At 41.0% G+C, this 27,320-nt stretch overlaps 3 protein-coding genes across 6 annotated transcripts in view; all 3 read right to left on the bottom strand.

Annotated features, from left to right (window-relative positions):
- The window catches only part of ttc28 (tetratricopeptide repeat domain 28), a 248,625-nt gene extending 231,882 nt beyond the window's left edge, over nucleotides 1-16,743 (bottom strand). For both annotated transcript variants that reach the window (XM_017693688.2, XM_017693689.2), the window contains exons 1-2: nucleotides 16,465-16,743; nucleotides 9,202-9,489 (exon numbers count right to left, since the gene is read on the bottom strand). In XM_017693688.2, the coding sequence (XP_017549177.1) occupies nucleotides 9,202-9,489; nucleotides 16,465-16,494 (318 nt within the window). In that variant the 5' untranslated portion in view covers nucleotides 16,495-16,743. The remainder of the gene's footprint in view (nucleotides 1-9,201; nucleotides 9,490-16,464) is intronic.
- Nucleotides 16,744-18,166: 1,423 nt separating this feature from the next.
- Nucleotides 18,167-22,705, bottom strand: pla2g3 (phospholipase A2 group III). Its single transcript, XM_037547587.1, has 7 exons — nucleotides 21,966-22,705; nucleotides 21,718-21,850; nucleotides 21,362-21,496; nucleotides 19,894-20,804; nucleotides 19,661-19,790; nucleotides 19,446-19,556; nucleotides 18,167-18,591 (listed from the first exon to the last, which is right to left on the bottom strand). The coding sequence occupies exons 1-7, from the start codon at nucleotides 22,681-22,683 to the stop codon at nucleotides 18,339-18,341; spliced, it is 2,391 nt and encodes a 796-aa protein (XP_037403484.1). The 5' UTR covers nucleotides 22,684-22,705; the 3' UTR covers nucleotides 18,167-18,338.
- Nucleotides 22,706-25,571: 2,866 nt separating this feature from the next.
- rph3aa (rabphilin 3A homolog (mouse), a) overlaps nucleotides 25,572-27,320 on the bottom strand; it is a 53,151-nt gene continuing 51,402 nt past the window's right edge. The window contains exon 17 of one of the 3 annotated variants that reach the window (XM_037546919.1): nucleotides 25,572-26,709. In XM_037546919.1, coding sequence (XP_037402816.1) covers nucleotides 26,576-26,709 — 134 coding nt within the window. In that variant the 3' untranslated portion in view covers nucleotides 25,572-26,575. The remainder of the gene's footprint in view (nucleotides 26,710-27,320) is intronic. The other 2 variants (XM_017693691.2, XM_017693692.2) reach the window with 2 other exon arrangements.

Here is a 27,320-nt window from a genome sequence, read left to right as displayed (position 1 = left end):
ACAAGCTAACCTCTGTAACAGCGAGTAAAAGCGTCTTTCAGACTGACAGACTCTCTTTCTGGCAGGAATGAGCTATTTCTGCAGCTGTGAGTGACGATTTCCTTCAGACTCACAAAAATTCTCTCATCAACGGAGGAACTGTTGTGTGTGTTTTATCTAATGTTGATTTGTGTTCTTGTAACCTACTGTTGAAATTGCAAAGTGACCTTAGGTTTTAGATGGGCTATGTTTCAGCATGCATCAGCTATGTTCATGTATCAGCATATGTGTACATGAAAAATACTGGATAGTGGTATCGGCCCACAATTCCCATACCGGTGCCCCCATAGTTGAGAGATTGGCAAGGTTTGTCCAATTGCTTAAAATAAATATGAGATCTGACCTTGTCTGTCAAAACTGCATTTGCATAGTGACCTCTCGACTGAAGGAAACGAGAATGCTATCTAATGCCACATACATGTCAAAACACAAAAGGGGCAAATGATAGGAACCAATTGCGCGGAAACACAAACCATCAATTTCACATCCGACTGACGGAGACGGATTGGATCATCTCCTCCAAAGGTGTTTGAGCACTGCTTCGGTTGATGAAATTTACGACCTCTGTAATATGACTTCCTCAGCCAAATGACAGCAAATGTGCACAAACTGCTTTTTATTCACTATCGCAACAGTCACTTGTGTTCCACAGTTGTGCCTGTATTCACCCTCAACAATAGCACGTCTTTTCTTCTCATTTACCTTTCATGAATGAATCTGTTTTCTGAACAACGTTGAATGTGTTTTAGCAATGGTATGTGTAGCCTTTAAACCTGAAAGCACACGTTGTGACCTTTAAGATTTCACACTATTTAGGCCAACGTAATGCAGTTTCCTTCTGAAAGTGGTCATTGTGTGCATTTGATGTAAAACATAAGATTGCACTTTATGGAATTAACACGCCTGAGTATTGCACTGAGTAGAGCTTACACTAGTGTGTAACTAGTGTGTATACATGTGTGTGTGTGTGTTTCTGGATGGGGCCCTGGCTACAGCCGTCTACCTCGTTTGGGGAAAGCAGCGAGACAAATCCTCATGTGATGCAGGCAGTGCTTGGAGTGCCACAGCACCTTCCTCCCATCTTCATGTGACCGGATCTAAGACCCTTTTTCTCCTCCATATTAATGATGCTGTTTGGTAATAGGGCAATCCGGATCAGCCTCTACAAAGATGTTTGATCTTTCTTTGTTTTCTGACAATTCGAAATCACAGGAAAGTGTAAATAGAGCACCCTGATTGTTTCAAATAATTCTAGCCTGCTGTCAGTTTTGTGTTAAGGCCTTTGTTATCCAATTAGCAAATGTTAGTATAATGTTAGATTTAAACTTCCACAACACAAGTGAAAGGTTATTAGTGGTCGACTGTAAAGGAACCAGCCACTTAATTTTAAACAGAAGGTGAGTGTATGTGTGTGCACTGGTTTGTGTGTGAAGCAAGGAGGAGATTGTAGGAAGACAATGTTATTGTAATAAAATGACAACGCCCCAATGAGATCAGTACTAAAGTGATACGGAATGAGTTTTTGATGTGATCTCATACTCTGCAGTCTGTCCTCTCTCACATTCATAGTAACTTTCCCCCATTACTTGTTTTCCCCAGACCCATGTTAATAGGTGGTTCAAGGGTTCCCCCTTGTGTTGGTCTGGTGTAGGACCACATGGCTTTCGAGAGAGCTTTGCAGGTTCCTCTACTTCTAGCACAATTACTAACAACGCAGAGCCAAGTCAAATTTACATTAATATCTGCATTTGATGCAAGATTTCTACATTAATCTTTGGCATGATAATAAAATCAATCAAATAAAATAAACAAGACACAATAAGCTCATGGTCAGCATTGCAACCTAAGCCTCAGTGCAATATCCATCCATCCATTTTCTAAGCCGCTTCTCCGTCAGGGTCGCGGTCAGTGCAATATCATGCACACAAAATATTAAACCAGACTTTTCGAAGAGAACAAGTTAACACATTCTTGACTTTGTATCCAGAGCTTTTAGGGAGTGTGACTGAGTTCTCTCCCATGAGTTTATAAGGCTTTGAGCAAGCAGCCCATTTGGTGCAATGGCACGGTGTCAAGCAGCAAGCAGGGTGCCAGGACTGGAGGGGCTTGGCTCTGTGGTGTGGGCATGCATGTTAAAAACAACTAAAAGAATAAAAAAGAGAGAGACAAAGTGTGGGGGGGGGGGAAGTCTGCAGCGCAGCATTGTCTGTGGTCTAGAACACTTCTGGCTTTAAGGGCTGCATTAACATTAGAATGCCTGTGAACTCTCATTAACACAGCCATACAGATGCCACACAAAACTCGCCTTAGAACAGTCCAAACCAAACCTTTTCTCCTGGTTTCCTTCTTTCGGTGCAGTCCTTAAAGCCCTTGTATGCCAATGACCCAGTGTCTGAAAAACCTCAAAAGGACTGGAGTGAAGTGATCAAAAAGTTAAAAAAGAGAAGGAGGAACCCACAGGCTTGGAAACTTGCAAAATTGTTATCGGACCCAAATCTAGGCATGCTGATATTATGTGGGGAGACCATCAAAAATCTGCTTCTAACAACCACTTGTAATAACCTACCTTTTGTACATGCTGGAAGGGAAAGTACTGTACAGAGGAATAAAAACATAGTAACACACAGTAATAAATCATATATATTCAGTTTGGGGTGAACCCAATCTAGTTTCCCAACTGATAGCATAACATAGAGGTTTAATCACAAAGCAAGCCTTAGAAAAGCAGTGGCCTGGGTAATCATTGCTTCAGGAGAGAACTGTCTTATCAGTTACATTTTAAGACTCTGTGTACATCAAAATAAATATTTTAATATCCATATGATGCATATGATGCACTGTAATATAGTATATCCATTCCCTTTTCCAAGATTCTGAAAGCAAACAGAGTTTTTAGATTTCATGCCTAGTGAATTGTCTCTAGGTCTTTTATTCTGGACCTCATCTCAGCATGTCTCCTTGTGAAGAAGAACTTGCATGGCTGCATTATTGCAGGGTGCTAGAGTTAGTGAGGAGAGGGAACAGGCCATGGCCCTAGTGCACCATGAGAAGAGGGACTTGTGGGTTCCTGCCTTGGCATCCGGTCCGGAGAGGAGGATCTTCCCAGACTCCTGTTGCTCCAGAGACCATAACTATGGCTCAACTTCTCAGAAGAGGATGTTCCAACTGCTCAAAGAACAATACGCTCTCTAACAAAAACAAGATATGCTCAGTCTGTTTGCTGTGATACACTGTTCATTCTGGAATTTCCTTAATACAAAGAGAGACCCAGTTCTTATCATGTCCCACAGCAGTACCATCTCTTATTTGCAGCCTAGATTGGCCTACCAAAATATGAAGGAATTCCAGAGAATGCTGCACTGATGCCCAACCATTTCTTTACCCTCCTCATGTCTCTGTATCAACATTAGTATTGGCACAGCTGAAAACTGGGACAGGGCTCAATCCACAACCTTTAACTCAATGCTTGTTTAATCTAGAAATTGCAAGTCGATGCGCCTTCCTATCTGCATCTCGGCTTCATGCGTAATCCTCTGTTCACAATACAGTGTGGGCCCAGGCTTCGGCCTCTGTCTTTGATCAAGGAAAAGGCTACAAATGAAAGTGGGCAAAATAGCAGATTCGAAGAATTAGAATCTCAGGCAAGCGTTTGATGATGGACACATGAAGGCCTTTGAAGTGTGGTGCCTCTGAAGAGCAGTAAGGTGACAGACGTTTTCCACAACCTCCATATATCCCACCTCAACGTCTGTTGACCACCATAACCTAGCAACCATGTGGGATAAGAACCGAGAATGCCAAAAGACTCACCACTTCCCTTTACAAACGGCAGTGAAAGAAAGCAACGCGTGAAAAAACAGACGAGTGAACAGACTGGATGTAGATGTCCACTCGATGCAGACGCTTTCACCCATGAAATGCTTGATCTGAATGACAAAGAGACAAAGAGCTCTTGTGTCTTAACAGAGACTGGCATCAAAAGAATAAGGAGTAAAAATGTCTCTGAAAAAAAAACCCAACAGCAACTTCCCTTGCAAATGTCCAGGGCATTTTAGGGCCTTTTGTGCTGCCTGGGCAGCACCAGGGCTGTTCCCCGCTCCCCCTGCCCCCTCCCATGGACCCGCTCTGGAAGCGGCTGTTGTGCCAACACAGGAGTCTGTGGGGGGCAACAAAGCAGAGCAGGAATGAGCTGCGCTGGCTGGCTAGGGAGCCCAGGCAGAAGTAAATGGCCTTCTCAAAGTGCCCACAGTCATTGGTACTTAATTAGAGCTGACCTGGGGCGGTGAACCCACAGTAATGAAGCAGCAGGTCCACTGCTATGACACCACCTTGCCTGTCTTCTCTACGTAGCCTCACTCCACTGCACTCCACTGGCCTTTTACTAACAAATTAACAGAGGCACAACAGAGGGAACAAAGAATTCAGGCACAACAAATAAACAAACTGTATTTTGTGGTGTACTTTGTGACTTTGAAATCGCACTGAGATGAGCCTGACACTGGACTGGCGGTATCCTGCCCCCTAGCTCTCCTTTTCACATACAAGGCTTGTAAGCATGCAATAGTCAGCCACATGAATAAAGAGTTTTGAGAACCTTAATGGCTTTGTTTATATTATTTGTTTTGGAAACAACAGAATGAAAAACTTCTGTCTCATTTGGATCATGGAAACTGGCTCATGCTGGTGTGAGTAAGTTGCTAAGAATAAATGCATACAGACCATAAACATGGTGTAAACAAAGTGGTTTTAACCACAAGGGGTCACTTTAACATTGGGCGGTGTGACGATATATCGTTGTCATTGCGAGAAACAATGTTGAGATGCATTTTTCCGAGTGTACTGCAGGTGTAACCAATAGCTGCTTGGATTTAATGCCTACCTTTAGTTTTCATGTATTTTTTCTTTTAACTGTTTTGTCTTTCTTCCTCCAGTTCATTGTCAAATAGTTTATTCTTGTGAGAGTGCATTTTATCTGTCCTATGACTTGTCATTCAGACAGAGACATACTGTAAAACATAAAATTACGGCTGCAGCGATTAGCTGACAAAGCCTAAATTGCCAATGTGGATTTGTCATTATCAATTCATGTTTTTATGTCTACAGATTTCAATACACTTTAAATACATATGGTCAACATGGTTTTCGACGTTTTCTCCATCATAAGAGGCAGAATATTAAACAGTGGCGGCAGCAAACAGAGACGAATTTAAGATAGCAAGACCCACAAAAGTCACAGCAATGTGACACAATATGTAAGGTGTGGATAATATTTTACAGCACCAATAATAATGCAGATGTATGTAAAGTTCCAACACAGTATCTGGTATTGCCGATAGTGGGTACGTGCTTTTAACCAGCTATCCGAAGTGGCTAACGTCAGACAGGTAAATATAAGGATTTGCTACATTTTAGAAAGTAGAACTTCTCATGGACATGAACATTTCAGTGATGTTAGGTGTATGCCATAAAATTAATAACATATTTAAGCTAGAAATGCAATAATAAAATGGCAAAGCTCCAGACCAAGACTGTTATGTTTTCCAGGGGAGTGTAAAAAAGGTGTGCAGGATGATGCTAAATCTGTTTTAGGATGCTTTGAGAATGATGAAGTTGTGTGCATTAATGATGGAAACCTGTATATAATATGCAAGTCATAAAATCACAAATGTGCCATCTTTTTTCATGCCAGTCTTACAATCTTAAAATAATCTCAAAATATTAGGTCTATCAACTAGTTGTAAGATACCGTTTTCTGCAGTGTACATCTCTCCTGCAGCATTCCAATGAAGTCCTGTTTCTCTTTTGCGCCCTCTTCACATTCATCACTCCACATAACCTCTTTCTCTAAGGCTTGAAAAGTGTCAGCATGAGTGACAGAAAGGAGACAAACAGAGTCCTAAACCGTAAGCAAGGGCACTGCCATTCTGTCCTGCTTTCTTGTGTACTCTTTCAGTGGCAATTCTTTCCTTCTCCTTGGTGTTACACTGTTTTTCAGAAAGACATTAATTAGAATTCAGAACAAGTTACTGAATTGGTTATCTTTCATAATGTAAAATAGCACTGAAAGATATTTCACGAGCAATCTCAGTGCTTTGACTTCTGGACATAAATGCTAAAAATCAGACAGCCAAACACTTGTGAATGTGCTGTGTTGAGCAAGAACTTAAACCCCATCCAGCTTATAAAGGCAGTAAAAAGTAGAGGAATGTTGCTGCTGCTGCCGTTATTGTCCTCGCTGTACTAGTTTGCTGGTAAGCTCGTCCACGGCTTCGGCTTCCACAACAAAATAGCAGTGCTGCCCCACACCCACTGCTTCCTCCTATTCTACTTTAAAAGGAAGCAGAGCTTGGCTCTTTCCGAGAGTGCTCTGGTAGAGGGAAAAGGCTCCACAGTTGCTTCTAAAAAAGCTTTCTGTGCTTAACCTCAGACCACGGCCTACCACATCTTGTGCCACTGATTGTCTTAATACTCAGTCTGTAGGGCTCTGATTTCTCCAAGGAATCAATGGAAGAAAATGCACTCATAGATAACACTATACATTGCTGGCACTGATCCAATCATTCTAGCTTCTTCCTTTATGGCAATTGACCAGTTCTCCCTGGCCTTATGCAGCGAATGGAGATCACAGACAGATGATTGGCAGCTCATGGGCCGGGGTTTAACGTTCCTCTCTGGGTTTGGATTTAGTCACATGAGATCTGGGCCAGGAAGAAGATCATGTGGTCAGGGAGAGACCAAACTAAGGTACTACTCAATGTCTCAGAGGGGTGCGCAATCTTCACAATGTATTTAGGTGATTGTACCTTGACTGATGCAGAGATTTATACTATACTTAAATGTGTGCACTTGTTTGGGATGCACTTGAGTGGGGCATAAATCAATATGCAGTATAAAAGCGAACCTATGGTGCAATTTATGTGCACTAACACAGTAGTAGTTCATTTAAATTTGACCCACGCATAATTTCCATCCATCCATCCATCCATCCATTTTCTAAGCCGCTTCTCCCTCAGGGTCGCGGGGGGTGCTGGAGCCTATCCCAGCGGTCATCGGGCGGAAGGCAGGATATACCCTGGACAGGTCGCCAGTCCATCGCAGGGCAGACAGACAGACACAGACAGTCACTCACACACTCACACCTAGGGGCAATTTAGCATGTCCAATTGGCCTGACTGCATGTCTTTGCAAACTCCATGATGCATAATTTGAAAACTTCAAATATACATATGAACTAAAAAGCTTGGGCTCCATGACCTTTTATGTTTAGACACTATGCAACATATTAAATCAACATCGGATTCATCAAAGCTGGGTGCAAGCCACACAAAGCAGATGCTGGGTATCATTAAGCCACCACAAACCACAAACACATTTCATTCTATACAGGCTAATATAGCCTTAGCATGTGATTATTAAGGCTTTTTACTTCAAGACGGTGAGTTTATAAAGAGCCCTTGAGTTCCATTTTTGGCAAAGGCCTCTCATTATGCCCATTCTCCTTCTTGCCTTAACCTTACAGTTCCTCACGTCTGGAGAGGTTTGTTAGTTACATGTACACTGCTGCCATAGTGTTTTCCACTATACGTTTCTAGCTGGATCAGTGAATGTCCTCTTATGACAATGAAAAGAGGAAGTGAAGGGTGCAGACTTTGAAAGTTAACAAGTCAGAACAGAAGCAGCTGCGACAACAGCTGTTGCTCCTGGCACTGTACAAAAAGTACATAAGTGGCTTTCTATGCAACTTAAAATGCCTGGAATGCTCTGCACCACAATTTCAAAATGTTTAATAAAGCATCAAAACACAACCCATACCATGCTCCACCTGCTATACCAGCCATACTAGCCAGATTTAAAAATTTAAATACTGTGTTGGGATCCAACCAATACCTGGATACAGATACATCTAGGATAGGAGGAAATGTGCTGTGTCTTGATTGGAAGATAATGGAATCACAGTGATGGGATATTAATACAAGCATAAACACAGCCTATAAGTAAGTCATAACGTAGGCCTTTTTTTCCTTTAGTCTAGCTGTTTTTAAACCCAGGTGTGGTTGCTAAAAGCAATCTCTGGCCCACCCGAAAGCTGTGGTCTGGGATTTGCTCCAAGCAAACTCGTAGGTAAGTAAGATCTACACAAATGAGAAGTCCACATTGTTTACTGGCATTGGGAACCTTGAAGTCCATGTAAAGCAGTAATAAATGTGTTCTGAGCTTGTCACACCACAGAGAAATGTGTTATTAACAACCCAGGCAAAACTGAATAATTAAAAAATATCAAGTATATTTGACTAGGTTTCAAAATCATGAAAAAAAATTAATTCTCTGCTCTAAAATGCTGGAGGTGTGTCCGCTAAAGTGCTCAAACCACACCCAATTGCACAAAAGGCGCAGTCTCTCTCGAGACCTTAGATTCGTATTTGCCAGAATGGAACTGCTGCACCATTTAAGGTGGAACGATACCTGAAAAATGGATGTGCCGTCTAGCACCTTTATTGGACTTGTACAGCCACACATGTCCAGATCCATAAGAGCCAGAATCCCATTCAGAGCCAGAGTGCACTGACCTACCTGAGAATCAACCTTGTTCCTCTTAGTCCTGCAACAGAATGGTAATTTTGTTTCCTCCCATTTAACCAAGTAAGCAGCAGGTATTAGTGAATAGTATAATCTAGCCAAATAAAGATAGGCTATCAATAACATCACCCAAAACATATGCTGCAATCAAGCAGGAGAACCACTGATGCTAATGCAATGCAACTTTATAACATGCATAACACATTCAGAAACAAACCTTTACACAGACTAATGACAACAATAAAGAGATGCACTCATTATCTACAGAATCCTGTTTGATTTGGAAAGAATTCTCCTCGGTGAAAACAAACCTGTGATAATCAAGGGCTTCCCCAATCAAGCCCAGAAATCAATCCTGGGGGTGGACTCAAGTATGCAGACCAAGGGTGAAAAATGCCCTTAGAAGTAAGCCCTTTTAAGTCATATGTACCATCAAAGTCTTCACAGAAGGAAGCACATATTTACACAAATGGATGTAACTGCATGTGGATTATGCTGCAATTAAATTGTATGTTAATCGGCATGCAATACTACAGAAACGAAAAGTCAACAAACAAGCCACATGACTACATGTCTCCCTCCTACCTTAGGCCATTTGGGGTTTAGCAGGCGTGCCTTGACTGCATCATCCAGAGCGGTCTGGTACTGGCCAAGTTTGAGGTGGGCAGCTGAGCGGTTGCTGTAGAGGATGCAGTTTTGTGGGTCGGCCCGCAGGGCCTCTCCATACAGCTTCACGGCTGTCTGGAAGTCACCCAGCTGGCACGCCTCGTTGCTCCGCCGTACCTTCTCCATGAACTCGGCCTTGCTCAGACCAGGCCCCTCAGCTACTGCATGCACCGCCCTCCCCAGTGACCGTGGCCCAAACAGTGAAAACTGCCCAAAGGAGAGAACACGCAAGATGACTGTCAGTGGATGTAGAGTAGAGACTGGTAACATGATTAAACAGATTTTTCCCAGATATATAAACTTATTTTAAAAAGACAGATGAAAATGGGAAATAAATAGAATGAAACAAAATGTCAAAATGACTCAAGAGTCTTATGATGTAGAATAATGAGGTAGGTAATCTGCAAACACCGACACAAGGTGATTTTAACACTTTTATATTCACATATATATCACATTTATAAGCAGCAATACTAGAGACCGATAATCTTATGGCCAGAAAAGCCCAGGTAACAACCAGCATGTCGTGACCCTAGTGATAAAAATGTGCATTTATTCATTGTATTATCATCATTATGACTGTATAATTATCATTACATTTATTGTTATCAAGATAGCAATATGAAGATAGCAATATCAAGACAGCATTATCAAGATTATTAAGGCTGTAACTTTTTATTACCTCAATTACTATATTTCTTACTTTTCCACATTTATTTAGCATTAATGTCTTTATAAACTCAAGGAGCTCAATTTTTTTTTATGTAGCTGAACAGTTTTGTTTTGTAAGTCATTTCTTTCTACACATGAAAGGAGAGGAGCAGCTGCACTGAGGGGGTAAAAAAATGACAAAAAGGAAAACAAGGCTTTAACATCAGGACAATACTGCTGGAAGGCTCTGCTCTGCTTTTTTGGCCAGGAGGCCAACTCCTCGGGGAAGAACACAGCAGTGGCTGCTGCTGACTTAAGAGTATGCAGGAAATTTATGGGTAGCCACCTCAGAGCTTCACATCTGGAGCATCCCCAAGAGCAGGGAGGGACGGAGTGAGGGGTGAAGAGAGAGGGAAAGAAAGAAAGAGAGAGGGCAGGAGCAGAGAGCCACTCCCCACCTCTGCTCTCCTGTAATCTCTGGCACAGGCCACACCCCTCCTGCAAAGGAACTCTGGGATAGCGCAGCAGGGTAATTACTTCCAGAGAAAGAGAGAGAGGAAGGACGAAGGAGAGCTGGAGCTGCAGCTAGGGGACGAGTGAGAAAGAAAGGGAAATACAGAAAAGAGAAAAGGGAGTGTTTGGGAACCTCAGTTAACCCTTAGAAGTTGAGAGACGTTACTTTCACTTTGCTCTATGCAATTGTATATGTTTAATTACATAATAATTCTACAAAAGTAGTAAAGTGTTAGTTCTGAAAACTGTATGCACAACAATAATTCCACTGAATTCAATGTATCAAAAAAAAACCCAAACACAAATGTGCTATTAATTGAAAGCATACAATCCGCATTTCCCGTTACATTTCCATACAATGACATCAAGCATTTGTTATCGCCAGTAATAACTCCACCTTCTAAGGGTTAAAGTGAGAAAGCCTGAAGAAGCTGAGTGGGGAACGGGAAAGGGCAGATAGAGAGCTGAAAGGAGCAAGACAGCAAAACAGACAGAATAGAGAATAAAGGATCGAGTCGAAAACAAAAAGAAAAGGACTGTCAGGGCAAGGCCAGAAAGGAAAAGAAGGGAGGAGAGACAGCAGTGCATAGACTGAGGGTTGGCAGAGTGATAAGAGGCAGAAGAAGGCAAAAGTGTTTTGAAAGTAATTGCATCACCTCCCCCCTAAAAAAATGGCAAATCAAAGCAGAAAGAAAGAAGAATAGCGTAAGCTGCAGAGTTGCACATTTGTTGGTGCTGTTACATTTTGTTTTGTTGTCAAGTATTTACTTTGTTGTCATATGAGAAATACGGAGACTGCATGAACTCCAGGCTTATTATTTAGCAACATGACATGAATAATTTAGTAACTACTATCAAACTAATGAAAAGAATGGAAATGTGGGCCAAGGTATGAACCCTAAGATTAAAGGGATGACAATTCAAGTTACTTTGACTTAGACTGATAACCTGTATGTGACTAAGGTGCCACTGGGTCTGGATTAGTTTCACCAGAAAAGCTTCTGTAATGTAATTTCAAAGGGATTTGTACAGGATAGAGTAGTTGTGTTAATTTCCTCAAATTAGCACAGACTGCTTGGAATGAAATGTCATAGCCCAGATGTTCACATCAGTGTTAAGAGACAGATGCCACAATTACAACACACCATACTGCTGTGTCTATTAGCAGGTTTTAGTACTGTATCACTGTGAGGTTGTATACATGCCCAACATTTTTTCAACCCATTCAAACCACATTTAGGTCTTCAAAGAGGCAGTGCAGACTTGATGATTTGGGCATCATTAGGACACAGTATGACTTAAGGTGAACTGTAAACATGAACAAAACTTCACTGTGTAGCTGAACAGGCTGGGTAACCACCGCTACACTGTGAAGTTTTGTTCATGTGTATAGTTCACAGTAACTTATACCTACTGTATGGGCATGCACTTATGGGTAAGTTAAGAGACTCCTGACTTCTGTGGTTTAGCCTCGTAGCTCCAGCTCCAATGACATGCCTTGACTGATCAGCTACATCTAGAGGTGAGTGGAATATTGTGTAGATTAGATTTTTCACTGAACCATTGTTATAAATTACACTACCTCTCCAGTGAAAACTAATCTAGCTCACATATGGCCATTCTTATTATAGAACCGATTTGTATTATTCAACACCACAGTGACATTTGACATTTGAGATTGCATGTGCAGAAAGCCTGTGTAAAGCAGCATTATCCAGGGGAAGGCACAGATAACAGTGTTGGGTGTGTTTCTGTCGGCCGCTGACCACATGGGACGCACAGGCAGACTTAATGAGAGTCTTGGTGGAGGTAATTCTGAAAAGACAAATTTGGGCACACCAGCTCAGGGAGGGAGACGGGAGATGGGAGCCTTCCTCAGCTGAAGCAACAGAGTGCAAACCTCAAGCTGCAGCAGCATGCATACACACTAGTATGCACACACCCCAGATGCAGATAAGTATACATCACAGTGGGTATGCGCAGACCCACCACAAGCACAAACACGCACCACACGTGTAGAACACAAACTCCACTTGGTGATCCAAATATAACATCTGTAAACTTCCCACAGACACAACAAGCAACAGATGAAATACAGGCTAATTCAAATCTTTCTTGTAGATTCTTGGCCCATAACATGTTTACAGAGATATTTTATTTCATTTGTCAAACACCAGTAAGCTGACCTGCCATAAAACATTTCATGAACATTTTTGCTATCATGAACCACATAAGGTCAGCCAAAGAATATTTGGTTGCCTAGCTGTGGTGGAGATGTAACACGCTGCGTTCTTCTCTGTGCTGTTCTACTTCTCTTTAATTGCCGTCCTCTCTGTCCTCCTCCACTTCAAACAGCTGAGTGAGGCTCTAAGTCAAACTACAGACTCCTTCCAATAATACTCCGGGCCTCAGCTCATAAAGAAAGAATTTTCAACCTGCTTTTTGGGCCCGGTCCAGCAGAACAAACACAGCAAGACCCTGCCGACAGGGAACAGTCCAAACCTATTGTGTCCCCATGCCCGCTCAAACTAACATTCGTTTCCATTTGCGCAAGTAGGCAGTGCCTCCACCTCTGCGGCCCAACCTTGGGGCTGTTGGCTTCCTTTCCTGCTCCTACCCCCTCGGCTTCGCTCGGGTCAGGGGGCCGCAGCGCATTCCTGGGAAAATGAAAACAAGCCTCTCCTTTGGCAGGCCGTGGAGGCATCAGGCGGCCGATGGAGAAGTAGATGACCCCTTCGGTGGAAGCCCTAGGGTACAGCTTGAGCATGTTGCGGTGTACAACAGCTGCTTTCTGGATGCTCTTTGGCCAATTCCCAAATCCAAAGTGTGGTCCCTTTTATGAGTGGTCAAATAGAAATAACAAAGAGCAGACCCTGGATGTTTTTTAGACCATGGATGATATTATAGCTGTCAGCATCAGTTATATTTGTAATCAACTAACCTACTGGTTATTTTGATGAGAAATCGAGTAACCGCACTTTTTAAAGGTCAAACAATAAAAATGGACTTAGCTGAACAATAACCATGCGTAGCCTTTCAAAGATTCCAAAATGCTTTACTAGCAAAACACAAAAATGAAAGCCTTTTAAAATACTTCATTAAAAATTCTATACAAGCATTAAGTCACAAAAATGCATTTACATGCATGTGTCTAACTGTAAGAGAGACTGGGAAGATAATAAAAGCACACATTATCATACAAACTAATCATTGTCAGTGATTGATAAAGTACATTTTTACTGATTATTTTTATTGCTCAAATGTAATTGATTAATTAATATCCCTTATTTAATTAATGTGGTTATTAGGGTTCTTGTTAGGGACTGTAGAGAAGCAACTCAACAGGCAATTAAGGATTACGTCAGTCTCAGGTTTCTCTATTAACATCCAGAAGAGTTTTCAGTGACTCTCATTAAATGAATCAGTTGATTCATTTAGATTTTAATGCTGTTTTTATATAAAAAATTCCACCCCTTACACATTTTTATTGTACTGGCTAGGGGGATGTAAAGTCTTAAGCCAGTTAGGGTGGGAAAATGCCTTTCATGGGAATACTGGAGGTTGCTTCCTGTTGTTATGCTGTGGATACTTTTGATTCCAGCCATATGACCGGCAGTAAGCCAGCCATCCACAACTTGCCAGCAAAATATGATTCAGCAAAACGTCAGAACAGTTCTGGTTGACTCACTTAACTGACCCTGTTTGTCATCACTTAGCAGATTTCTAGTAAAATCACATTTGGCTGACCTCAATCTCTCCACTTCCTCCATGCATCATTCCACTAATCTGCTACCTTATTGATCTTCAGGTTTAAGGTTTGATGAAGTGTACTGTGTTTTTCAGCATTCAGTTGATTCTCTGGATCGTGAAAGGGTTCTTCAGATTGAGGGAGAATGCGCTGTAGATGGCTCTATAACGAACCATTTTGAAAGGGTTCCACTGTTGTTACAAGCCTGGAAAAGAACCCATTTTTGGTCCTTTATAGAAACTTTTTGCAAAGGGGGAATATTAAGCACTAAACTACCACTATGACTAAAGTAAATCTGTGAAGAAAGGAATCTACTTTTTCCTAAGTTGCAATGCAATAATCAGCATGTAGCTACTAATTCCTTTTGGAAGTTTAGCCTAATGTCTTTCTCTTTTGTTACTCACACTTTTACGATTTAGTCTATTTTACAACAAAAGGATACCGAAAAGGAAAGGCTTGTGCCTATTAAACTTATGCTGACAGATTATGGGCCCTCTTAACCCCTTACCACCCCAGGCTTGTTACATATAAAGGCTTATTATTCAGTAACTAAAGGGACTTAAATGCAACGTGTGTAATAAAACTTAAGGGGTTAAAAATATGCTTCTTGAAGGGTTCTTTAGTAAAGAAAAAAGGTTCTATATGGAACCATAAACACTTTGTATGATTAAAGTGTCCTCTACATCATCAAAGTGTTCAGATTCATGGAGACTGTGCTGTAGATGGTTCTACACAGAACCTGTATGAAAAGGGCTCTGTGTAACACCAAATAGGATTCCACCACTGTTACAGGCCAAAGAACCCTTTTTTGGTATTTTATAGAACCGTTTTTGTTAAGAGTGTGTACTATGACATTCTGCTGCTGATCGGTGAGGAACCTGGCACTTAGGTTTGTGGGCTTTTTTCACTCATTGTTGGTAGCTACTTATACTTCCTGACTCCTGGAGCAAACTGGAAAGAAGGGCCCAGAGAAGAGATAACTGGAGGACCCCTGTCAGCAGCCTATGCCCAAGGAGAGGCAGCAAGTTTAAATGAATGACTTTTACTTAAACATGAGTCTTTATTTTACTGCATTAATAATAATTTTACCAGAGTTACTTTCCACTCCTCTGAAAGCCTACTTCACATGAGGCAGGGCACTTACTAGCTAGTTTTTCTTAACATAAATTGACAGCATACAGCTGATGTAAACACGGTGAACTGGAAGAAAAATAATCTACATAAGCTTGTGGCTTATAACTGAATTCAGTATGCCGATTGCAACAACTGCTAGTTGTTGTTCGCCAAACATTTTGTATGTGAACAGCTTTCACATTACAAGACGAAAGGCACTACTGCTGAGTGAGCAGTCCCTTATTGGCCCAGGAACAATTCTCAAGACCATCCTCAGGGAAATAACTTCAAACCTCCCAGGTCTGAGCACAAAAGAAAACACAGGTGCAACCGCTGCTCTTTGGCACGGATGGAACCATCACAAAGCAGTCTGGGCTAACCACGTTGGGGGCTTCTGTGGTGAAGCTTTGTCAGAATCCTGTTCCAGATCCAGCACCTGTTACGAGGACATCTCCATGCTAAACTGCTCCAGCGCTGATGCCAGACCACTGAGGCGCTTCCTCTACAGGGACCAGGCTTGCCATTATACAATCGGCCAAAACAGGAGCCAGACACAGACACTCTGACAGCCCTGTGTCTTACTCAGTGTGTTGTGAAGTGGAGCTGTTTTCTTTGCTTTTTCTTTAACTCCATGTTCGTAATGTGCTAGGACAGAGTGAATGGATGTTATGACATAACATATTATGTGTTATATTTATGTGAAGAGTGAAAAGGGCCCCTACCATTCGCTATGGCCTCTCAGTCAAGACCAGGAAAGAGTTAAAAATCCCCATAAAACACTGGCCAACTTCAAATTTGCTAACGGTTACAAGTCCAACCTTAAATGTTTAGTTTATTTCGTTAGTCTAGGACAGAAGACATTAGTATCTGTAGTAGTGAAACCCTGTTTTTAATTAGAGAAGCTGTGACATGAGCACTAAGCAGGCGGTAGCTTAGTAACAGTGCACAACTCACGAACAACCCAAAAAAAAAGAAAATGGAGAGAAGCAAAGAAACTCATTTTTAAGTGAGTCTCAAAACTCAGCGCCACAGACGTCTCTAAAGAGATAAAACGGTTTCCTCTGAGCTGATAACCGTTAGCAAAGCAAAGATGCAGGGCATGGCTAAAGTCACAAGACACCACACATACTCGCGTCTCCACGCCGTGGCCGTTTTACCTTTTCTCGTCTTGTCCCTTGTTTCTCCATCCTGTCCTGCTCAGTTTTCCGACAATGCCGAATCGAAACTTTCAGCCCATGATAAAGTTTCCGTCCACAACGACGAAAAAAGGACAGGCCGCGGTGAGAGTTAGCTAGCCAGTTCAAACTTCCAGGCTGTTGGGCTGCTCGAACCGAGCTGCGAAAAGTAGGGCATGCAGAGCTGTGCAGAAACGCTCAGCAGCTCCTCAGAAAAAAGTTATTCCGGGGAAAGTACGCCATGTTGTCAAATCCGCTTTTCTCGCGTTTTTTCCCCTTGTAGCGGATTTATTCCCTCCCTCCCTCTCCCTCTCTCTCTCTCTCTCTCTCTCTCTCTCGGTAGAGGCGGTTCACAATTGTATGGTTGCAGTGAAGGGCTCAGTTACTATTCGTGACATCAGGATGGAGTTAGGTTACCTACTGGAGCAGAAGTGTGTGTGTGTGTGTGTGGTGTGTGTGTAAGTTCCTCCATCACATCTCAGGTTCTTAGTATTGCCTGTTGACGCGAACTACAAAAGGCCTGTGATGCTGTGATACCGTCGGAGTCGTAATCTCTTACTGAGGTTCTTTAAAGGGACGCTCCACCACATTTTCGAAAATGTCTGCACTGTAAAATAGGTCAAATATACACAAAGTCTCTCGGAGTCATTTCATATGAAATGCCTGGTTCTAGAGAAACGTACCGAGACAAAACTGCCTACAGTGGGAACCAGACTTAGGAAGTGTCTAAACACAACCTCACAGAAAGCTGCGCAAAATAGTTATGAATACACTGATGCTCGAGACATTGTTTTGCCATCGTTTTGAGAAAAGGTTTCGACCTGAAGCACATGTTTAACGTCCTTTCATTGCGGATAAGCAATTGCAAGGCTATTGATTGGTTGATTCATCGATTGATCTTTTTTCATTTACCAGTACTACTTTATTGTTAAAACACAGAAGACACAGTAAATGAAATGCCTACATTTGCGATGTGACCCCTGGTCGCCTGGTTCGTTGTAAATATGTTGAAGCTTCTCTACGCTGATCTGCATCAAACCACTCGTTTCGGCCGACCTCCACTTTAACTGTTCTTGGTCATATTTTTCTCTGTGCTTGACACAAAACGTTGGAAAGAAACACACGCAGAGATCTTTACAGTGTTTTTTTAAATAGAAACATATATTTAAATTATATATACAAACATTCACATTCATGAGTAGGTAGTGCACGTTTTATATGCAGTTTGCAATGAGCTCAGTTTCTACACACCAAATGAGAAATGTACACTCACCGGCCACTTTATTAGGTACACCTTGCTAGTAAAAGGTCGGACCCCCTTTTGCTTTCAAAAGTGCCTTAACTTTTCGTGGCACACTTTCAACAAGGTGTTGGAAACATTCCTTGGTTGTAACAAGTGGTTATTTGAGTTCCTGTTGCCTTTCTAACATCTCGAACCAGTCTGCCCATTCTCCTCTGACCTCTCACATCAACAAGGAATTACTGTCCACACAACTGACCGCTCACTGGATATTTCCTCTTTTTCGGACCATTCTCTGTAAACCCTAGAGATGGTTGTGTGTGAAAATCCCAGTAGATCATCAGTTTCTGAAATACTCAGACCAGCCCGTCTGGCACCAACAGTCACGTCACGTTCAAAGTCACTTAAATCACCTTTCTTCCCCCTTTCTGATGCTCGGTCTACACTTCAGCAAGTTGTCTTGACCACCTCTACATGCCTAAATGCATTGAGTTGCGGCCAAGTGATTGGCTGATTAGCTATTTGCGTTAACAAGCAACTGAACTGTACCTAATAAAGTGGCCGGCGAGTGTATGTCAGTGGTTGCATGTTGTTATTTCAGAGTTTTTCAGAGGTCTTATTGTAGAGTTTGTCGCTGTGATGCTGCAGCGCCGTGGTCCTGGAGTTTTTCCTTGGGTGCCCTGTGTTTCTGCAGCTTTGAGTGCATCCTGAGGCACTTTTTGTACAGCCTAAATGACGAGTCTTTCCTCTTGGACCGTTTTGAGTTGAAGCGCTTGGCTTTACGCTTAGAAGCCACTAGAGGGCGCCCTCTAGCCACGTCTTTGCTCCAGCGTTTGAGGAGAGGCGCCTCGGTTGAAGAGAAGGAGCAGCTGTGGGAAAGAAAAGAGGAAAGAGTGATGCGGGCAGCCAGCTTTGATGTTAAACGATTCAAAAACCCTGTAAAATGATAAAAAAACCGATGAAGAGAGGGTGAGAAGTAATAGCAGTGGACGGTTAACTAAAATTTATATCACGATATGTTTCATTGCCTAGACAAAAACGAAATTATATCGCAAGGTTATGTTCTTGTTATTTCAGTACTATGAGTATGTCATTTCCGGTGTTGTTCTGGTTTATTGTGTACGGAGCTCCTAATGTGTCATGTTGATTATTTTTCAATAAGGCATGGCCTCAAATTAATATAATATAAATTTATATATATATATATATATATATATATATATATATATATATATATATATATATATATATAAAATAATCATTACTACATTGAGGCCACAAATCAACTTTCTCATAACTTGTGGCCTCACTATATTAATTCTTGGCATCAATATAGTACTACTATTGGCAAGCAGAGATTTCATATATATATATATATATATATATATATATATATATATATATATATATATATACAGCTAATTTGACACACACACACACATATATGACAAATTAGCTCTTTAAAAACTATATATTTCTCTTTATATTCAGTAAACATTAGAATTATTTTCATTCCTATTATGGTGCCTGGGGCCTTTAAAAGTTCAGAAATAGCCCTGAATATTGTGACTCAAAATAATCATTTTGGTATGTCTTTCACCTCGGCCTTGGTCATTAAATCACTGACAGAGAACAATTGCACAAATTGTGCTTGTAATAGTTTTACATGCTATTTGTCATTTAGCATATATGCGTTATTTAGCGTAATATGGTGTGAGCTCACCTTTCATCAGTGCAGTTCAAACGCAGAATAAAACAGAATTGGGACACAAAGTCCAGCAATAAGAAGTGAACGTCATCGGCCTTCTCCTGTCCAGCGAACTCTCTGGCAAGCCTGTGATACAAACAGCACACTTTTTTTCTGTTTCTGTGATAAAGTCTGTATCTGACTGTCAACGTGTTCAGTTTTTGAGATCATAGTGTAGAACATGTGGTTACCTTGCTGTGCAGTTGCAGTGGTACAAAGTGGTGAATTCACTGTTGCGCAGGCCATATTTCTCCTGCATTGCAGGTATCTGATGATGACAGGAATCCAGGTCCTTGTAGCTCTCACATGTTTCCAGTTTATCTGTGAAGCAGAAAGCCACCTTTTAAGAACCCTTTCTTGAAGATAATGTATGCTGAAATGGACTTAATTAGCATGTATAATATCTAAAAGCCAGTCATTGTACCTTTTTGTCTGGAGTGTAGATCAGGCTGGAGGTGTGTCTTTGGTGAACCTGTTGTTTTTGTCTGTGGTGAATCTGTTCTCTGTGTCTGCGATGAAACTGTTGTTGGTGTCCTTGGTGAATCTTTTGTTGGTGTATGTGGTGTATCTGTTGTTTTCCTTGTTGGCACATCTGAATGTGTCTGGGGTGAGTGAGTCTGCGATGAACCTGTTGTTGGTGTCCTTGGTGATTCTTTTGTTGGTACATGTGGTGAATCTGTCTTTTGTGTCTGTAGTGAAAGTGTTGGTGTCTTTGGTGAATCTTTTGTTGGTGATTGTGGTGAATTTGTTGTTTGTGGATGTGGTGAAACTGTTGTTGGTGTCCTTGGTGAATCTTTTGTTGGTACATATGGTGAATCTGTCATTTCTGTGAGTGGTGAATCTGTCCTTTGTGTCTGTAGTGAAACTGTTGTTGTCTCTTGTGAATCTTTTGTTGGTGTATGTGGTGAATCTGTTGTTTTTGCTGGTAGTGAAACCGTTGGTGTCTCTGGTGAATCTTTTGTTGGTGTATGTGGTGAATTTGTCCTTTGTGTGTGTGGCAAGTCTGTCGTTTTGTTCTGTGTTGCGTGTGGTAAAGTTGTCTGTGTCAGCGGTGAATTTGTCTGTGGACTTCCTTCATCAAGCTCAGGTGCATTTGCTGTACTGGATGTCAGTTCAGCTCCAGACACTGTCAGCTGTTCTCCGCTGGCTGTCCTGGCAACTTCCGTGAGCACCATAGAGGATATTGCAGAGCCGGTAGTAAATGTGTGGTTTCCAGCAGAGATCGTGTGATAAATGACTAAATCCTGCATGTCCTCTTCTAACTCAGGGGAAGTTGAATTGTAATATGTTGCATCCTTCACCAATGCATATTTGGTCAGCTGATATAATTTACACCTGTTAAGAAGAGTCAAGAGTCATATCTCCTGTATTACTCTACAGCCATGCAACTACAGATAGTTAGTTATATAGATGGTGGCTGGACATTTTGCTCTATGGGGCTTTAATTCAATTCAATTCAGTTCAATTCAACTTTATTGTCATTATACAATACAGGGTAGTACAGTATAACGAAACACTATCGGGCTACTTTTCCAGTGCAGTAATAAAAGATGCATAGTAAACAGTGCAAAGACAAAAGACAGACAAAATGTGCATGGTCAGTAGGTACACGTGTCGAACGTAGACAAGATGTGCATAGGCAAGTGTTATAGGTGTATTGGACGTATGAACAGTTAGTGTATAGTCAGATATTCAAGTGTTTAACTTCAATTGTCAGTTAAAACATTTAATGAAATATATGTAAGTATTTTGTACACGTAATTGTTAGTTATCAAGCACATCATGTATTTAATTGCACATCACATCTTTGCTTTTATGTAATTTACAAACTGTAAGAATAGCTCTTGTTAGATAAAACATCAAAACATCATATCTTTAAACTGGACACTTACATGCCCCACCATGTCCTTTTTGCACACTGCATTTTCTGTGAGAATTCAAAGCAGCGCATCTTGAGGATGTTGAAGTAGCCATAGCCTACCATGTTGGACATGCTGTCGTTGGCTCTATGAAGGCAGCGACGGAACCTGAATCAGTATCACAGAGAAAGATCACATTAAGACAACATGGTAGCGCACCCCTCAGTGTTACTGGGCATTAGGAATGTGAGACGTCTTTTAAGTAAGCTATCACGCAGTCATGTTTTGTCTCATGTTACAGGAGGCTATGTAATGAATCGATGCTGTTAGCAAGTCAAATTCCAGCTGCAAGAACATGAAACTGGTTGTGTTAATGAAGTTAGACTTACTTGATATCACAGTCGCAGTGCGATAAGGTGAAGATGTTGGTGTTGAAGACTCCATAGTTGAACCCAAAAGAGGTGATGGTGTCCGTACAGTGGTCATGCTCCCTACAGCACTTATCAGTCTCCTCATACAAACCTATGACATGAGAGGACAGTTATAACAAACATCAAGGTCCTCTTTGACTACTGTGCAAACCATGGGAATTGGATAGTGTATAATGCTAAAAGCACAAGCAACATATTCTGCTGACCTAAGTCTGAAAAGTTGAGGGCCTTGTTTCCAGCACCACACCACAGAGTTCCTGGGATCATCCATGCTCTCTTTGTGCGCCTCAGCTTCAGCCCGGAACTTTCGCCACTGTTCTGCTGTATGGATGCCGCCTTGTGGTCAACACTCCCCAGGTCTCTGCTCCTGCGCACAGACGTCCTGAGCCCTGCCAAACGGCCCACAGCCACACAGGGGCCAGCGGGGTCAACCAGCTCACTAATGTTAAAGCGTCCATCTGGTGTCTCTGTGAACGGCCTGCCTCCAGCCTCCCAGCACTTTGACTCGTAGCTTTCGGTAACAGCTTGGTCGCTGCTTGTAATGCAGTCCACCAGGCTGTTCTCCTTGTTCCAGATACTGTCAAATAGGACAAGAGATCTTTCAATGGCCTCTCCAGTTTGGTGAAGGAACATATAATGTGTGCGCCCATTTGAGACCGATTTAGTCCAGAAGCAGAAAGTAGTGCTTCCTGCAAGTGTCCAAAAAAGACCAGCAGCGGAAAAATCTAGTAAAAATGACATGAGGCACACTACAGCCTGAAAAAGGCAGCGACCGTTCATTTTATTTGAGAAATCGAGAAAAATAAACTGCAGTGCATGAAACTGAAGCCTCTCTGCAGTGAAATGTAGCTGTATTGGGCTTTTCACTTCAGAAAGTCCTAGAAATCTGCCACACACCTCTGTTCTGGTTATGTGACTGGGCATTACACCATGTGCTCTTATATATGATGGTCCGAATGGGGGACTTCCCTTATGGTTTGGACTTGAGTCAACATCAGGATGTTTAGATGACCAAAAGGAGGGTTTGCCAACAGGCGTTTCTTTGGTAAATAGGTTTATTCATGGAGGTGGTAGGTAGGTGCCAACACAGAAACACACCTGTTTTGATACAGTCATTAGAGGGGACTAGAATAGAGCGATATATCATTTATTGATGCATTAGTCATTATCTTTATCATCTTTTATCAATATCTACAACATCTTGTTATCTCCCTGCATGACATGACGTGATGTGACAACAAGACAAGATTCAAACTCCAGGGTAAATAAAAACGTGATTGTGGCGGCCGTTCAAAACGGGCGCTGCAGGGCTAAAGTGTCATGATCAATCTTGACATAATAATTCTTAACCTTGTAACACTGCATTCTCATTGTGTGCAATACTGATTCAGTATGTAAAACAATGTCTGTTACACATAAAATATATGAGGTACGAATGCCTTTGTAGTGGTGGGCTAAAATGATAAGTGCTTTTGCACACCCAAAGGAGGCTGAAGTGTTTACATAGTGAAGCAAAGGTCACCAGGTTCCTCTTGCGTGTCACTGTGGTGATTGGTGCAGCCCTCGCCTGATTCGCTCAAAGTTTTCTGTCCTATCACTGCTAGGGGCACGGCTGGCAGATTAACTATTAACATTGCTTCATTGGTAACTCCCCCCCTTTTCCCCAAGTGAACCAGATTCTAACATCTATACACTATTAAAAGAAATTGCATAGAAATTTGCAGCTATTTTTTCATTGCACTCATAAATGCAGTTACAACATGAAGGTGAAAAGTTTACTTCCTATCTTATTGCTTACTTTTAAGTTTATAATTAGTAAGAACTTGCAAAAGAGCTACATTTATGACATATTTCAATTGATTTTGGCATATTTCACTCTTTGCATGTCTTTGACTCTAAAGGCATTTTTTTCACCTCATGGTGGGTCACAGTAATGGAGATATTGAGTGCTTTGTTGACATAAAAAGTAAACACAAACAAAGCTGGTTGAGCTTTTAGATGCTATTCTCTGTGTAATTGATCAATCTTTTGCTTTTAGGGCTTTAGCCTGTGTTGAAAAGAGCAACTTGCCCCCAACAGCTCTTCCGGTACTTTAGAAAGTGCACCTTCTGGACAACCACTTTTTTTCTGAGCTGAATTTACTCTAATCTGCTTGAAATTGAGAAATAAGCCAAGACAAATAACGTGAGTCATACTTTGTTGACGGTACACCAGCACTTTCGGTAATTGTGCTATGTTCTTGCAGTGCATCATAGCAAAATTTTCTAAAGCAGGTTGTTGGAAAGAGAAAGTACATGTTGACAGCAGGCAAGAGGAAATATGCCAGAACAACACGAGGGGGCTCCCAGCTTGTTACGTAAAATGGAAATGACATGTGTGGACATGCTAAAGTGTAATCAATATTCACTGCTTTCTAGAAGGTCAAAGGTTGTGAATACATTTATAGGATGTGACTTTTCAAAATGTCCAAAAAAATTGACCCGCATAGTTTGTCTTTTGTCTGAGTGTCAGTGAGGAAACGTGACATCATATAACAGGTTTAGGCTTGTGGCAGTTATTATGTAGTCGCCTGATCACAATTATTTTAGCTGTTCATAATTTTCTTTCACAGTTTTCAGCTTTCACAATTGGGGGTGGGCAATATAGCAAAATGAACATATCACAATACTTAATACTTACACAATACACAATACTTACAATACAAGACATTTTTATCTTCCAGAATACATATCACAACATTTTGACACACAGACACAATGCACTATTAGCAGCACATTTAAAAACTCTGAACACGACGATGTTTGTTCAGTGTTCTACACATTGTGCTACATTAAGTCCGGTGAAACTAATTCTGCTATCTTTGTAATGAAATATTCCATGTCTGCCAATATCCATGATATGCTCACAAAAGCATATTATCAGGATATATTAATCATGATAAAATTTCATCATATTGCCCACTTCTAGTCACAGTGTTATGTTTATCATTAAAGAATGTGAACTGGGTGTACATGAATGTGAATTCATATAATTAATAGAAAGTAGAAAACACATTCATTGAGACACATTGTGGATCTTACAAAAACAATAAAAGTTCTATCTCCTGACGGGGGGGCTATAATACGTTTAGAATGCAACGATGAGTATTTAACAATATCTTGTTAGAGGTTCTAACTGTTGTGTTAGCTAACAAGCACTCTTGCTCACTAGCGTCATGCTGATCATTCATTCCACCCACAGAAAAGTGAGGCCAGCTATGCTCTCTTGGATCCCTGTCCGTGGATAGCTGTAGTATGACCAGGAACTAAAAAAAATAAATAAATTGCAAATCGTAATTACCTCTATAGTAATTAATTGTCAGCTAAAATTTTATGACAGGCCTAATTAGTTTTGTTTGTGTGTCAAAGGGGTCCGTAGGTTTTTCTTTTATTTTGTATGCTCACATTGTGTTTTGAGTTTTCATCATATCCATACACTAAGAGCAAAACACTCAAAAATTAATCTAAACTCTCAGACAAAAAAGGTACCAAAATGTCACTAGGGGAGTACCCTCATGTCACTGGGGGAACCCTCAAGAGTACATATTCAGTACTTTTAGTTAAGGAACATAATTTTATCATATTCTGTTGGAATTGATTGTTTTAAGTTGCATTGTTGTTTTAACTCTACAAACACTCTCTGTTCACTCCAGGTTTTTTGTTACTTTTGAATTTAAAAACCCTTTTCCCTGCATAGATGAACATAATATACCTGTAAAACTCTTCTAAGGTAGTCAGTTGGGCCTTAAAGACAGTTTTGTACCTTTGAGGGTATATATTGTTTGTATGTTGGTGGACTAAAATGTACCCTTTTTTCTTTCAGCGCAGTGACATTGGGCATCACACAGAAATTCCCCTCCAGACTGAAAGAAGATATTGCGTTACAGATTGTTGAGCATTTCACTTGCTGACCTTTGCACTGGATCTTCTGAGACACAGGTGAGCAGAGACTTTCCACAGTACAAATACATGGCTAGCCAATTATTGCGAGTGATTTGAATATATCACGTTGCAACATATCAGCCAGGTTACTTGGTGTCATGTATACTTTATTGGCTACATTTAGATAATACAAGTGTATACACTCAACATACAGTAGCGTGTCTGAGTATTTACCAAATAAAGTGAAGAAGCTTCTTTCAATGGTAGGAACAGAACAATGACAAGAATATTTGAGAAAATGCACACAGAACATTTCCTAAATATTGAGTGATATGTAAATATGTGAGCACTTATATCGAAATAAAACCCTCCAATAAGACAACAGTCAGTACATAGTTTCAGCTTCATAATCATAGTCTAAACTGACTGGATGTTATATCTCATTTAAATAAACTTTTGTTCTTTGCATAATTTCAAAACAGAAAAGCTAAATGTAGCTCAAAGCTGTGTGCGCAGCTTACAGTGCTAAGTTGTTTTTCCAATCTAATCAAGCAGCAACAATATCATGTTTCAAAATTATTTGGTGGTTTTTATTATTTAAATATAGTGTTTGTCACATTTACTGTCACATTTACTTTCTGTGCTCTTTTCTTATGAGGCTCTTTCATGTTGCCTGAAAATCCATGATGCACACTTGTGCACAATAGCGGATTAACAGTGAGTCAGTTCCATGTTACCTAAACCACTAGTTACGTAACAGCTCAACATAGGAGTTCAAAGCAAGAAGAACACTGGGTGCACAAAGTCATGTTATTAGCACAATTAGGGGAGGGGTAAAGATGGTGGAAGACAGGATCATACAGAGTCACAAGGATCTAGCAGGATAGGGACACATTTCAGTCATCAGCATCCACGTTGTTTTGGTTGAACAGCACATGCCAGCGTTCGATCTTCTTGTCTTTGTTCTTCAAGCACTCGTACCAGTGCTTCAGGCATTCTCCTTTGGCTGTGATTCCAAGCTGACAGCCACCTGTGTTATACAGTATATTTTATTGCATTTATTTAACGATCATCATCAATATCATTATCACTACCACTACCATGGTCCTCTTTATCACTGGCCTGAGCATCATTATGGATTTAGCATGCATGTTCCAACACACCACATTTCCGATCTGGGGCCCAACTGATATGAAAGCAAACACAGAACTGCAGTTAGTTATCTTGAATGGATGATTCAGTGAAAAAATCTATTTGGTGCCCAACTTTTGCTTCTTTAGTTTAGTACTGGAGCTATGAAGCAACTATTGCTAACAAACACTAGGAGTCAATAGTCAGTGACTCCTCTGCAGACTTATCGATGTGATTTAGGGAAGAGTATGACTTACTGTGAGCTACTAAAATGAGCAAAACTTCTCTGTGAAGCTGAGCCCAGTGAACAAGAGGTGTTGTGCTGAATTCAGACATTCCTTTGCAGTCATGCATATGCAGCCATATGGACGTTACAGATTATGTTTGTGATTTTTGTTGTTTTTATTAACAAACAAATGGAGCAAATGGAATAACAGTTAAGGGAAGTTGGACTGTGCTGAGGAGATGGAATTCGGTACAACACCTATTGTCTAAAAAGCCTGCCTGCTG

This window comes from Pygocentrus nattereri, chromosome 18 (genome assembly GCF_015220715.1).
Source record: "Pygocentrus nattereri isolate fPygNat1 chromosome 18, fPygNat1.pri, whole genome shotgun sequence".
NCBI classification, from domain to species: Eukaryota; Metazoa; Chordata; class Actinopteri; order Characiformes; family Serrasalmidae; genus Pygocentrus; species Pygocentrus nattereri.
This window is presented reverse-complemented; position numbering and strand designations above follow the sequence as displayed.

Bases quoted from the DNA above. Each gene is read 5' to 3' on its own strand.
- pla2g3 (XM_037547587.1), bottom strand. From the start codon at position 22,683: ATGCCCAGTCACATAACCAGAACAGAGGTGTGTGGCAGATTTCTAGGA. The intron at 20,805-21,361 runs GTAAGTGTCCAG...TCTTCTTAACAG, and splicing joins AAAAGGACATGGTGGGGCAT to GTGTAAATTATATCAGCTGA. The intron at 18,592-19,445 runs GTGAGCTCACAC...TCTTTCCCACAG, and splicing joins TTGAACTGCACTGATGAAAG to CTGCTCCTTCTCTTCAACCG.